At 41.6% G+C, this 13,046-nt stretch overlaps 1 protein-coding gene across 4 annotated transcripts in view; it reads left to right on the top strand.

The window, feature by feature from the left end:
• The window catches only part of ZNF462 (zinc finger protein 462), an 87,673-nt gene that overhangs the window by 51,650 nt on the left and 22,977 nt on the right, over positions 1–13,046 (top strand). For 3 of the 4 annotated variants that reach the window (XM_048290612.1, XM_048290610.1, XM_048290613.1), the window contains exon 7: positions 3,478–3,669. The exons of the other annotated variant lie outside the window; for it this stretch is intronic. In XM_048290612.1, the coding sequence (XP_048146569.1) occupies positions 3,478–3,669 (192 nt within the window). The remainder of the gene's footprint in view (positions 1–3,477; positions 3,670–13,046) is intronic. 4 annotated transcript variants of the gene reach the window in all.

The following is a 13,046-nucleotide window of genomic DNA, read 5'->3' as shown; positions in this document are numbered from 1 at the left end:
CTCGGCCGTAGACTCTTGGCACCGTCATGCATCCTGAATTGAAAGGTTATCCTTTGGTTTGCAATCCAAACATGCACTCTGATGCAAATAATAGAATAGTGACCAGTCTGAGAACCTGAAAACCAGCCCAGTTGTTAAAAACTTTTGACTAGGAACTCCTTGAACAGGAGTTTCTGACAAAAAGGACTACAAGAATGTTCCTTTTTCTATTTTTTGCTTGCTTAAAGTCATATACTCTGGCTGTGGTGGAGGAGGAAGGTGGAAAAATGGGGGGAAAAGGCATAAGAAATTTCTAGCTGTCTGCTGATTAAAAAAAAAAACCAAACTAAAAATTAACTGTTGCCATTGATCCAAAGGCATTTGTCATCTACAGAAGTATAGGAGGGATTGATGGTCTTGTGTACTTTGTTTCCTGTATTTTTTTTGGATTTCACAGAGCTTGTGCCAGTTTCTGTACTTGGATGGATAAAACAGATTAGCTCAACTTTTGCCACCTTCCCATTCTATGGGACCATGGCATTCTGTCCCTTCTAGGAAATCCAACTGTATACAGCAGTTCCAGGTCACAGAATCCCACATCCTGTACGGAGGAGCCATGGTTCTTTATTTTCACCAACCACAAAGTAATGTTTTCTTTATGCTATTACACAGCTGGGCTTCCTGCTTGAACCTGCCAGATTTTTAGACCCAAAGTTGCCGTGCAGCTAATATTTACTTCACTCTTCTCTTCATGTAGTTCATTGATTTATTTATTAGGAATTCATGCTTCTGAACTTGGTTTAGTGGATGGACACCCCTTGAAGGGCCGTGTTTTGCATTGTACAAGAACACAATTTCATGGTTGCCTAGATAGTGCTCGCACAATGACTTGGGTAATAGGGTTTCCAAAGGATTACAGATGTGTTTCTGCCTCAGTCCCATATCTACCAAATGAATGGTCACGTCACAGAAAAGTTGCTTGTATGTTTTTCAGTCAGACCTTTGCTTTAGTATGTTTTGAGTCAGTCATTCAGAAGTATGTATTACTGAACAAATGTCTGACTTCCTCAGACGCCCCAGTTTTTCAGTAACATGGTGGTTCTCTGAAACTCTCTCATGTTGCCATTTTTTTGTCAATTGTCAATCATCTCATTATCCGTTTATTTAGAATTTAAAACTTCAGTCCTCCCGAATTTTTCCTGAAGTCTCCTGGAGGTCTTATAAAGGTCTGTAAAATCCTGAATCCTGAAGTGTTTTACTCAGTCTGCCTCTCTCCCTCATTTTCTGGGCATGGATCAAAATTCAGTGAACTACAAAATCCGTTCTTGTGTGACAGCTGGTACCAGTGTTTCTGGCATTTGTTTTTCATCCAGTTGTGCCATCTCCTTTGGCGTGGAGCAGAACAGTTTACAGTTTCTCTAAACGGGCTCTTTGTTGTTTGCATTTGAACTTTTTCACCTGTTGTTTTCTTTTTTGTTTTTTTGGGGGTTTTTTTGGGGTTGTTTTTTTTTTTTTGCTTGTGTTTTTGAGGGATCCTTGTTACCAATTTCTTAATTAGTAATTACTCTGGAAATGCAGAAATGGGTGACTGCAGGAGAAGAGCATTGGGCCTGTTCAGTTTCTGCGTAATCTGGAACATAATGCTTTGAGTACATATCAAGTGTTGAGACCCACTACATAAATCCTTGCATTTATTTATTTATTTGTATGTGTATTAATGTGATTACTTTGTCAGATGCAAAACTAGCAGTCAAAAAAAGTGCAGAAGACTTCTGTTGAGCCAAACTGTCGCTTTTCCTCTGCAATCAGGCACATCCTTTCATGATTTGATGTCCATTTGAAATGAATAGTGAGCATATTTATTAGTGTGTCTAGGCTGCTTGGTATGTAATCATCCTTTATTTGCTTTAATGTCTTGTGGTGTTTTTAAGTTAATGGTTGGTTGGTGCATATTGTCATCCAGGAATCTCTTACACTGACAAAGCCATGAAGGTCTCTATCTGTATCCCACTGGTATCTCGTAACCTTGGAATATCTTTTGTCCACAAATTTTTATGTTCCATTGAACAACTCGTTGTGCGTGCTACTCAAGAAATGTTCTACTTCTGTTTGTAAAAAGGAAATATGTGGCTCACACAATGCACAGGTGAGGAATGTCACTTGAAAAAAACACGCAGGACAGTTTTTTGTTTCACCACTTCAGACTCTGAGTGATCTGTTCTTTTTCAGGTGCACCAAAAAAGGGCGTTCTAAGAGCTTGTATTTTGTCCTGACAATTAGTGTGGTTTTTCTGGAAGACAGGGGTGGGAGTTTTGTGGAGGATGGTTGCTAATCCTTTCAGGTGTGCTTACTCTGATTGGCTGCAACACGTGTGTTTTCATATTCTCTTTTGGTTCACTTATTTCTGGTGTGGGAAACCATGCTGCTTGAGAACCTTCTTTGCTGGATTTGTTGAGAGGTGGAAAACATTTTCTGCTTCGTTCATTACCAGAACTCTCGTTCTTCTGTTCCTGTTCATGAATATTTCACTCCTATATTAGTTTTGGCACTTTATGTATGACTCATATGTGGCCAGTGTTACTCTTGTACATGGAAGTGGCACTTCCAAAACAATAACTTGGCACCTGTATATAATATCACATTGTTTGTGTTGGGACAGTTTCACTTTGTGTTCCAATTGCCTCCATGCCTCCATGCAAAACAAATCTTGTATCAAGATTTGTTTCCCTTTGTTTGCTGTCTCTATGGCTTGGAATGTATTCAGAATTAAATCCACTACTGTGCATTACTTCTGTTCTTTCACTCCTTTTAGTGCTTTTTCATAACACACTTCCACACAGCCTCGTAGGTACACCCTTTGTACTTGGCCTTGCTGTGTTCACAACCTTGACTTGGTTGCCACTTTTGTGAAGATTACTGCTGCCTAATGGCAGGTTTTTCACAAGGAAAACTGTGACCGTTCCCAAATGTAATTACACCACACTGGCGGGGGTTTTTTTAAATTTTTTTTTTTCTTTCTTATTTTTCTGTGGAGGGCCCTTTGTTAAAAGTTTTGTAGTGTCCTTCTTGCTTCATTAATAATGACGCTGGATGTGCTGCATGCAGAAACAAGTGATTTCACCATCTCTAGTTGCTGTGCTCCCAAAGAAATTTGGAAGTGCCGTGGTTAAGTGACTCCATTTTCATCCCAGAGTCTGTTTTCTTCCCATACCATGCAACACAGGCATGCTAAGAGTCTGGTCTCTGTTTTTTTGACTTCAGCTGCTGTGCAAGGATCTGCAGTTGTCAGAAAGTGATGCTTTGGTCCAAAGCAGGTGTCTACACCCACAGGCTCCAGACTGCTCCAGCAAGGAGACATGCATAGCTTGTTTTCTTTGGGATCATTCTTTCGCTGAAGAGTCCATGGGAATTTTACTGCCAAGTTCAGTAAGAGAAGTGTGAGGGCCCCATTTTGTTTCTTTTGTGAGCTGATGACTTGCCTGTATTTCGCTCACCCAGGTGAACATGCCTACAAATGTTCCTCCTGCTCATTTTCCACCATGACAATCAGCCAGCTGAAAGAGCACTCCTTGAAAGTGCATGGGAAAGCACTGACACTACCAAGACCCCGCATTGTCAACCTTGCAGCCTCACACGCCCACCACACCTCCAAGAACCACACTCCTGCTGAAGAAGTGGAGGACTCTAATGGTAAGAGGTGCCTCAGAGCAAGAATTTAATTGTCTAAGGTGCCGCTTAATATTTTTATTGCAAACAAAATTGCAGCAGGCAGCTTTGCACCTAAAGCATCTTCATTTGACCATTAAGAGGAAACCCAGAAGTTGCATCAAAACCAAGAGTAAACGTGGTGTTGTAGGAAGTGATCTGCTTGAGGGCCTCACTGGTTCATTCCACATTAATTTGTCCCTTCACTGCACCAGCTGACTTTGGAATATGTCACTGCTGGCTTTGTTAGCAGATATTTACATTGTAGAAGATTTTCATAGTTTCTGTTGATAGCCGGTGGGGAAGGGATCTTCAAATTCCATCCGTGCTGCTGATTTTCCGTTGCATTCGTAGAATCATAGAGTGGTTTGGGTTGGAAGGGGAACGTGAAGATCATCTTGTTTCACCCCTCTCCCACAGGCAGGGACACCTTCCACTATCCCAGGTGTTGCTCCAAGTCCCAATGTCCAGCCTGGCTTTGGACACTTCCAGGGATCCAGGGGCAGCCACAGCTTCTCTGGGCACCCTGTGCCAGGGCCTCCCCACCCTCACAGGGAACAATTTTTTTCCTAATACCTAATCTTGTTAGTAGGGCACTTCAGTTAAACTACATGATTAAGCTTAAAATGTGAACCTGTAATAGTAGTAAGGGTAGTTATTGTTGTTGTCCTGGCTACAGAGGGCACCAAAAGTACCTTCAGATATTCAGCTACAGGAAGGAGAACCTGAGCACTGTTTTCATTTCAGTGCTTCCTTTGAAAGCTGTTAATGCCCTTGTGCTGGAGGGCTGGGGAAGAAGACTCTTGGACAGCAGCAGAGGGAGGGGACACTGTTTAAACAGAGAAATAGAAGAGGTGTTGTGTGGTATCACAGCAAGCTTTAAGGCTTTTTAAGTAGTAGCTTATGAGGCATCTTTGGGTGTCACTTGCTACCAGTTAAGAAAAGAGCTCTTCTGTGGAAAAAAGCCAAAACAAAACAGCTTTAATTCCTGGATGAGTTTCATTGACATGGAAGGAGAATGTTTGCAGATGTTCAGAGAACTGGAATGTATGGAAGGAGTGTTAGAAGAGGGGAAAATACTTCTTTTTCCAGAAGCTTGAGTGGTTCTAGCTGCTAAACAGCAAGAATTTTGTTATTTGTTGTTTTGCTTGGAATACTGGTGAACTAAGGATGGGAGGTAATCACTATCAGTAATCATTCTGTAGCATTTTTGGTGTCCTAGCTTCCTTTTCTTTCTCACCAGAAAAAAAAAAAACCACCAAAAAACCAACAACAAAAAAACCCAGAAGTGAAATGAGAAAGAGTGCAAGAAAAAGAAGCTCAGAAAATGGCTGAAAGGAATTGAAAGAAATAAGTAATTAGCATAGAAATACTTTATTGAAGAAAAAAAAAAAGACATGCAAAATATTTTTGTGATTTAGCAAGTCACTTTTTGGGTCAGAATCAGAATCTTAACAAAAGATTTTGACCAGCTGCTCCCAGACAACTTTTTGTCAGTGGGTTGTCTGGAAGAGTGAAATTACTGAGTTTCTTTGCTAATGCTTGCTTAAACTAATCCAACAAGCTGAGTACATCTTGAGGTGTATTCCACTGTTTTTTTTTTTTTTTACTGCCTTTTAAATAAAATGTTCTGTTACTGACTTAAGAAGTGCAGAATAATTTTCAGTGGCTGTCCTAGCCTTTCCTGTGTGTTAGCAGTCTTTTGCTAGCAGTGGTGTGTGGAGAGATACAGAAGGACAATACTCAGTTTTGAGAAGGATGGTTCAGTTACTTTTTTTTTATTATTATTATTATTATTTTGCTTATTCTGGGACCTCAAACTCATGATTAGTGGAGTTAAAATTCAACTGCAGATCCTGTAGAGGATAATTTTTCAGCCTTTAAGAACTCCTCTTAAAAATAGATAAAATGATGACTCTATTAACAAAAGCATTTCATTGGGTTGACTTCTGTTACCTAGGTTTGCACTGCGCACTACAGCCTGAGACCAAGGCCAAATTTGTCCCAATTAGCTAGATCATCTTTAAATGGGGTTAATGGTTAAGTCACTTTGACAAGAATAGAAGCCACCCACTGGGGAGCTGGTCAGACAAGTACAGGTGTTATAATAATCATGTTAGCATTTTCAGCATTGCTTGAGGAAGGAATAACCTGCTTTAAGTAATTTTTTGACATTATACTGTTGGCTGCAGATCAGGTTAATGGTGGCCGCTCTCACACCATTTAATGGTTTTTTTTTGTTTTAGAAGGCCGTAAACCATTGCCTCTGGCCCAGGCCTGTGAGTTGCAGGTGATAGATAAAATAGGTGCAAGGCTAGATAAAATACTGGTCCCAATAATAAGAAATTATTGTGCAGGTACTATTATGTCCAGCTGGAGTATTAGGAAGGGCTCACATGGTGTGGTGTAGCTGGATTTTGTCTGTGGGTGTGTATAAAGTAACCTGCAGTGTGAACCGTGAATCGAGTCATTTCACCTGGGATGCAGCACTGAACTAGGGCTGAGGTGAGAGACAGACAAAAGGTTGTATCCCATTGTTAGGGAACTTGTTTTGTGAGTTGATAGGTGTGCAGCAGGCTTGTGTGATTGAAATGGTTGCAGAGAGGAGCTGTTCCTGTCTGTGAATGAGTATTGTGGTTGGAATAGGAAATACGGCAGGGTGGCTTGTGGGTATTTGGGGAGCTAGCAGAACTCATCTTGTCGATTGTGGAGCTCTGTAAAAATGTAGAAGAGGGAGAAAGAAGGGTACTGAGCTGTAATAGCAGAGTGCATGTCTGAATAGAGCTGCTCTGGGACAGCAGCCCAGTGGAATTTCTGTGATGCTTCTTTTCCCGGAAAAAATTGTTCCCTGACGGGCCTTTCTTAGAACATTCCTTTTGTTCTTTTAGATTGATCCATTCATTAAAAGAAGTGAATGTATTTAGATTTCTGTGGCTTGTCTGTTTCAGTTGTGTGTTGGTAGCAGCAGACTTACCTGAAGCACTCAGCTGTACATCCCAGAGGTGTTTTGGGATGCCTGATAGACTTTTTTCATGGAACTGAAGCTAAAATGGAGTAGGTGCTGAATGTTTTGGGTAGACCTATCCTTGCCAACTGTAGTGACAATTCTGGTAGTGACAGTTGTCATTAGAAAGCATAAAAACCTCTTCAGTCCAGTTAATAACAGTGATTCAGAGGCATGTGTGCTTCTCTCAGGGCAGTAGTGTAAGAAGGTGATTGTGTCACTCTCAGTGAGTCAGCAGAGAAGGTTTTTTTTAAAGATACATTATTCAAAGATCCTCCCTTTTGTATCGTACCCCTCTTTGCCTGCTGGGCAATATTTTGGTATATAAAGAACCTGTTTTCACTGAATGCTATTCTAACCAGAGGCAAAGCACTCAGAGGGGTTTTTTTGGGCACTGTGGGGTAATAATATTTTGGTTTGTGGGTGTTTTACTTATGAACAGTCACAAAAAAAAAAAACCAACCCAGATAATGTTGGTCACGAGTGCTATTTTTCTGCTTTTCAAAGTGTAGGAGCACTGAATAGTTTGTAGTGTCCAGCTCTTGTTAACATGATGAGGTTGCCATTGTGGTAAAATGTTCTTTTGCTCTCCTGATAGTTCACTGGTATTTTTTGTCTTGCAAGAAGGAAGTGGTGGGGATTTCCTATATATTTGCAAGTGTGTTTGGCTTGTTTGCTTGAGTTTACTTATTTGTGATTTACACCAAAATGTTGCTTAACAGTTTGGAGAACTTGCACAGCAAAAGTTAATTGTAAATTTAAATGCTACGAACTGCTAGGAGGGCTGGATGACTCTCTTCACAAGACCTGCTTCCACATTCTTTCAGCCTTTGTGAGAGTAAGAGCTTGCGTTCGTGTTGATCTCTGGCCAGAATGGGTTTTTTGGGTTTTTTGGTGGTGGTGTCATCCTGTGGGGCTCTGTGTGTCACAGGTAAGTGTTCCCAGCTCTGCTCCTGTTCAGTGCAAGGCAATGGAATCCCACCACCTGCATTGCCAAGGCGCCACACTGGAAGGCTCCCTTCTCTTTCCATAGGGAAGAGCTGCAGGCGAGGCAGGGACACAAAGATTGTGTGGCTGAACGTGACAAAACACAAACAGCAGCAGGAGTTGTGTGCAAAGGGATCATCAGCTGAGGGGAAAGCACTTGTCCACAGACACTGCTGGTGTTACAACTGTGTGCTCGTGTTCAGGGGCTGTGGAGGTGGTGAACTGCCTCCCTCTCACAAACTGGAGAGACTCACGAGCTCAACCCCTTGTCATGAAGTCTGTAAAGTAGAGTGACTCAATGGATTGATAAAGAGTTTCACATTATGACTTCACCCACAGCAGAGACTTCTTGAGAGCGTGTGAAATACCTGCCCTAAATTGCCCTGGGTGCTATTACTGATTTTTGGAGTAGCCCTTTATTTTTTGAAAATGACCCCATTGGCCTAACCATGTTGTAGAGAAAAGCACTGCTCTTTACTCATATGGCTGGCAGATTTGGAGCCTCATAAATTTCTTTGTATCATGACTGTGTGCAGTAATTCAAAATTATGGTTTTTTAAAATTTTACTGTTTAGGAATACAGAATTGTCAAAATAAAACAGCAAAGTGCAAGGCTGAACAGACCTGGGTGTGGTTTCTAATGTCTCCTCAGTCGTGCTGCTGTGGTATAAGGCCATTTGTTTTTACTGGTCACCAGTTCTTGATCTATAGAAAGCCACAACACTTCCTGTGTACCCTTGAAGCTGAATAATTACTCTTTTCACTGTTGTGCAAACCAAACCGGATCTGTCATTAATACCAATACACATCACAAAACACACGTAAGGTCAGAACTAGAAGATTTCTTGAGTCTTCCAATACATGGTATGTCAACATCTTCATTAAATTTAATTACTTGCAGCAGCAAATGCATTGAAAACTGCTAAGTGAAACATCCAGTGCCCCGTTCCAGTTTTTTTTTCCTGAACTTTAGCCTTTGCCAGTGGAAAATGACTTTGCCTCATCTAGAGACTGAAATATAAATACATCTGCTTGCTTTGCCAGAGCTAGGCTGGGCACAAAACTACTTGACTAAGTCTTGTGTCTTGGACTGCTATTTCAGAACTGTAAATCCCTTCCTGTTTCTGTACACTTTTATGAAGCAGATAGTGCATAATCAGTCTTCTTGTGTGGTGCCTCACAGATGAACCCCCGAAGGGTGCAGAGGGCCTGGTAGTAGGTTTGCTGAAGCAATTTCATGTAGTACCAGAATGAGAGGAGAACTGTGGGCAGCAGGGCACCGTTTCAATGAGATCCACTAATCTGATGCCAGTGAGTCATGATTCTGCCTTCCACCTTTCAGAAGAGAGGCAGGCTTTCCATCTTATCAGACGTGCTGCCCTGATTTTTGGGTTCTCTTGGTTTTTGTTGCTGTTGGGTTTTGGTTTTTTTGATCTGTATAATGGATTGTGTCTGACTTGCTTATTTTTATTCATGTGCACTGTTACTCTTGGTAAGGGATATTTTTCTAACCTTGCATTCGGGGCAGAAAGTTCTTAAGATGGTCCCTTCCCCTGTGGTGCTGTTTCTCTCTCATTGTTGCTGGTGTGTCTTTGTGTTTTATGGCTGCTGCTGTCTGGGGAAAATCACAATGGTCAGTCGTCACAGCCAGAAGACACTGTGTTAGAGCACAATGTATTTAGTTCAGGGTTTGGGGTGTTTTTGGGAGGAGGGGCTTGGACAAAGACTCTTTTGAAGTTTCAGACCCTTTTGTTTCACTGTAGTTTGACTGGAAGGGCAGAGAGCCAGTAGTGACTACAGGGCAAATTCAGGCGGAGCCTCAGCAGCTAATTGCTTTAATTGCCAGGTGAGTTGGAAGGATTGCATCCATGGCAGGGATGCAAGATGGTGATCTGCCTACTGCAGAACAGCAGATGCCTCTGCTTTTGTAGTTACAGCTGGGCTGCAAAGAGCTTGTTCTGCTTGTTTCCCTGCTTTTGTGCCCCAAAGGAGTGATGCCTCATGCTCACTCTCAAGTATCAGATTAATCTGTGTTACCTCCAGGCTGCTTTTTTTATTTTCCCCAGCTGTGTTCCTTCTTTCTCTAACCTAGAGCAAGCAAGTTCCTGCTTTCCCCTCAGCCTTTGCCTGTCTCTTCTTCCCACAGTGGCCACACTGCCTTCCAGTGCTTGTAAAACTCAGTGGAACTTGGTGTGTCTTACTCCTTGTGGTTAGTGTTAAAGCTAAATACCAGATGCTTGATCACATAGGACTTTTCTCCTTCATGAGATTGGCAGGGACTGGTGGAACAAGCACAGGGCTTGTTCACCTCCGCTTTTACTGAACAAACTCCTCAGTGTTTCAAGGTCCTGAGGCACTGGGGGGGGAATGACCTTGTTCTCTGTAGTTCTCTTCCACTGCGATATGGTTGTTTGGCTTCTGGCCTTTTCCTACAGCACGTTGAGAGCTGTTTTGTGGCTGGTGGAACAGAGGAAGATGTCATTGGCTGTGCTGAGGGGAGTGTCAGCTCGCTGTTCATTGTGCTTTTTTTCTGGTACTGTTTTTTGTGCTTGAGCTGGATGGGCAAAGGCAGAGCTGAGGTTCAACAGGACACAGACTGGAGCTCATGCAGCTGGGAGAAGGTTGCTGTCAGCCTTGTATGGAGTCGGCCACCCTGCTGTGATGGGATTGCTGTGGCACTGAAAGGCTTCCCTAGGGTAGGGAGAAGAAAAATGTTTGGGCGGATCAAGAAACAGATGAAGGAAGAAACATCTTCTGGGTTCATTCTGAGCAGAAGGAGTTCACCTGATTGCACCCACAGTGAAAAGAAAGAAGCATATCCTGATTCCTGTTGTGCGTTTTGTTTTGGTTTTTTTCCCTGAGGTTTTCGCTTTCTTTTGGCTCTGTTTTTTATGTTCAGGAAGAGGACAAGAGTGGTAGATGCTGATCACTTGTGTGTCTGGGGAATTTGTGATCACTCAACACAGAGTAAAAAAGGATGCTGTTGGCATGAAGGGATACAGGGTGTGACATGACCAAGGGTGTGCAAGAGGGCATTTCTGCATTCCCACATACTCGTAGCCTTCTCTGTCAGCCTCACTGATATTCTCCCTGTCACCTGAGACTCCAGTTTATCCCATTGATTTAAAACATACTGGAGAGATTTGGTGCTTGGCAGAGAGGTATAACTTCTTTGCTCATTTTAGCTCTGTTGAAATGGATGTGTGTTATCATCATAGTTGACAGCCCAATATTTGACATTTAGGTAGCTGGTTTTATTTCTTCTTTAAGGAACATTGTTACTACAAGTGCTTGAAAATAGTGCCCGAAGTGTTCTGAGCTCCGAGCTGGTGACAGAGATGAGGACTTTCTGTTGGCAGTAAAAATAATGTCAAGGTGTATGCTGGAGGTCTCCAGAACAAATCACACAAGTTCATGTTCCTGAGTTCTGTGGTTAGAATGAATCCTTGGTAGTCATATATTGCCACTGTAATTTTAGGGCCAGTTTTAAAGCAGAATGCAAATATCTATTGCTTGATAAATCTGATTTCTTTTTCCTCTTCATTTCAAGCCTTAGAGGAGAGTGAGCATTTAGGTGACAGGAACATGTGTTTGTGGCACTGTGTTTGTATTAATACAAATATGTAGAGGGTCAGTGCAATACAGAAGGAAATCTGAAAAACACCTCATGAATTGCCCTTAAAAATGAGAAGGAAATCATGGAACAGAATAGCACAAGGATCATTTGGTCACTGATGGTAAATTATTGTCTTGAGTGAAGAGTGAGTTGAAGTAGAACTTTGTACATTTGTAAACTCTGAAAAAAACCTGTTACCTGTAAGTCATTTTAGGAGATTGGTTAAATCAGTGTCTTGCTCAAGCTATTTCCACTTCTGTTTGTGTTCCTCTCTTCTGTAAATGCACTTCCATTTATGAAGTTTGAGTTTGGTTCAACAGAATAAGGAATAGCTAGACAAACTTTTTATTTTATGCATTTTATGGAAATGGGTAAGTTCATGGAGGTCCCAGTGTTTGACATGGAGCAGAAGTCTTGGTTTTAAGTGCAATCCTGTATTTAGATAATGGAATTTAACTCCGTTTAGAATGAGAGGGTTGTGTGCAGCCTAAATGAGACCAGTAAGTGGCCAAGTCACCTAAAGAACTGCAGGAAAGTTAGACTGAGTTGAAACCAGGAAAGAAATATTGTTGTGGGGAGAAGAGATAAAAACAAGGGATAACTGGAAGTTATGGTGAAGCATTTCCTGACTGCTAAATTGATCCTTTCAAATCACAACATCAGCAGAGCAGGGTTGTGCATGCCTTGAGAGCTCATGCAAATAGGAGTTCCTGGTGGTGCCAGATACTCTAAAACAGGAGGGCATGGGGATCTCCTGGACTGATCTTTTTCTTCTTATGGAAATACAATGATATAACTTACTTCATAAATTACATTACTCCTACGTAAATCCTGATTAGTTCCTACTGCTTTCAAATGCATCATCTTACACGGACTATTATAGCCACTCTTGATCTCAGCTATGAAGCTCCAAAATTCTTTTACAGGCAGCAGTGTGAGATTCACTCTGTGGAAGTGATTCAGATGATAAAAATTATTTATTATTTTCTTCATATTTGGTGAAATTTGTGTCCCTTGGAAATTATTTGGATATTAGCACAAGAAGCTGCATAGCCTCTATCCTGTCTCAGTCCCAATCAGAGCTAGGTTATGCACACAACCTAGGAGGAAATTAAAAGTTATAAAGAAATATGGATATAGCTTCTCTCACCTCTTCTGAATAAACAAGATTGCATGGTTCACGTGTATTTCTCATTGCTCTCTTCTGAGGCTTAGAAATAGATGTAATATCTTTCTCACAAAAGCTGCTCTGACATGATCCAAGAAGTGGCCTTCACAGATAATGCTGAAATAAATTCCTCCAAGAAGGTGTTTGGTTTGGTTTGGTTTGGGTTCGTTGTTGGGTTTTGTGGGTTTTTTAGGGGCGTGGTGGCAGTGTATAAATCCTTTAAACGGCAATTTTATTCCAGGGCTTTATTTTCTTTACTTGGTGATTACTTTTCTTTTTTCTTTTGGAGTGTGTGACTGAGGGCACAAAACTTGCTTCTATTGTCTCTAACTCACAACATTCTAGCAGCATAAAGGTTCATTAGCAGAAATCAGGATTTAGGTAGAGGGCTCACGCTCTGTTTTTAAATATGCAGTGAACAAGACTTCTTTGGGCTGTCTGCTTCCCTGAGCTTCTTCATGAGTGTTTAGCTGTATCTCTCAGAGTTTTAATCTCTTCTATCTTCCCCTCCCCTCAGCTTTAATTTATTGCCAGAACATTTCACCCTCCCACGTACTCTTCCTTCCAGGTCAGTGCTGCATGGCATA

This window comes from Corvus hawaiiensis, chromosome Z (assembly GCF_020740725.1).
Source record: "Corvus hawaiiensis isolate bCorHaw1 chromosome Z, bCorHaw1.pri.cur, whole genome shotgun sequence".
Taxonomy (NCBI): domain Eukaryota; kingdom Metazoa; phylum Chordata; class Aves; order Passeriformes; family Corvidae; genus Corvus; species Corvus hawaiiensis.
Note: the sequence above shows the minus strand (reverse complement) of the source record. Positions and strands in the feature narration are given on the sequence as shown.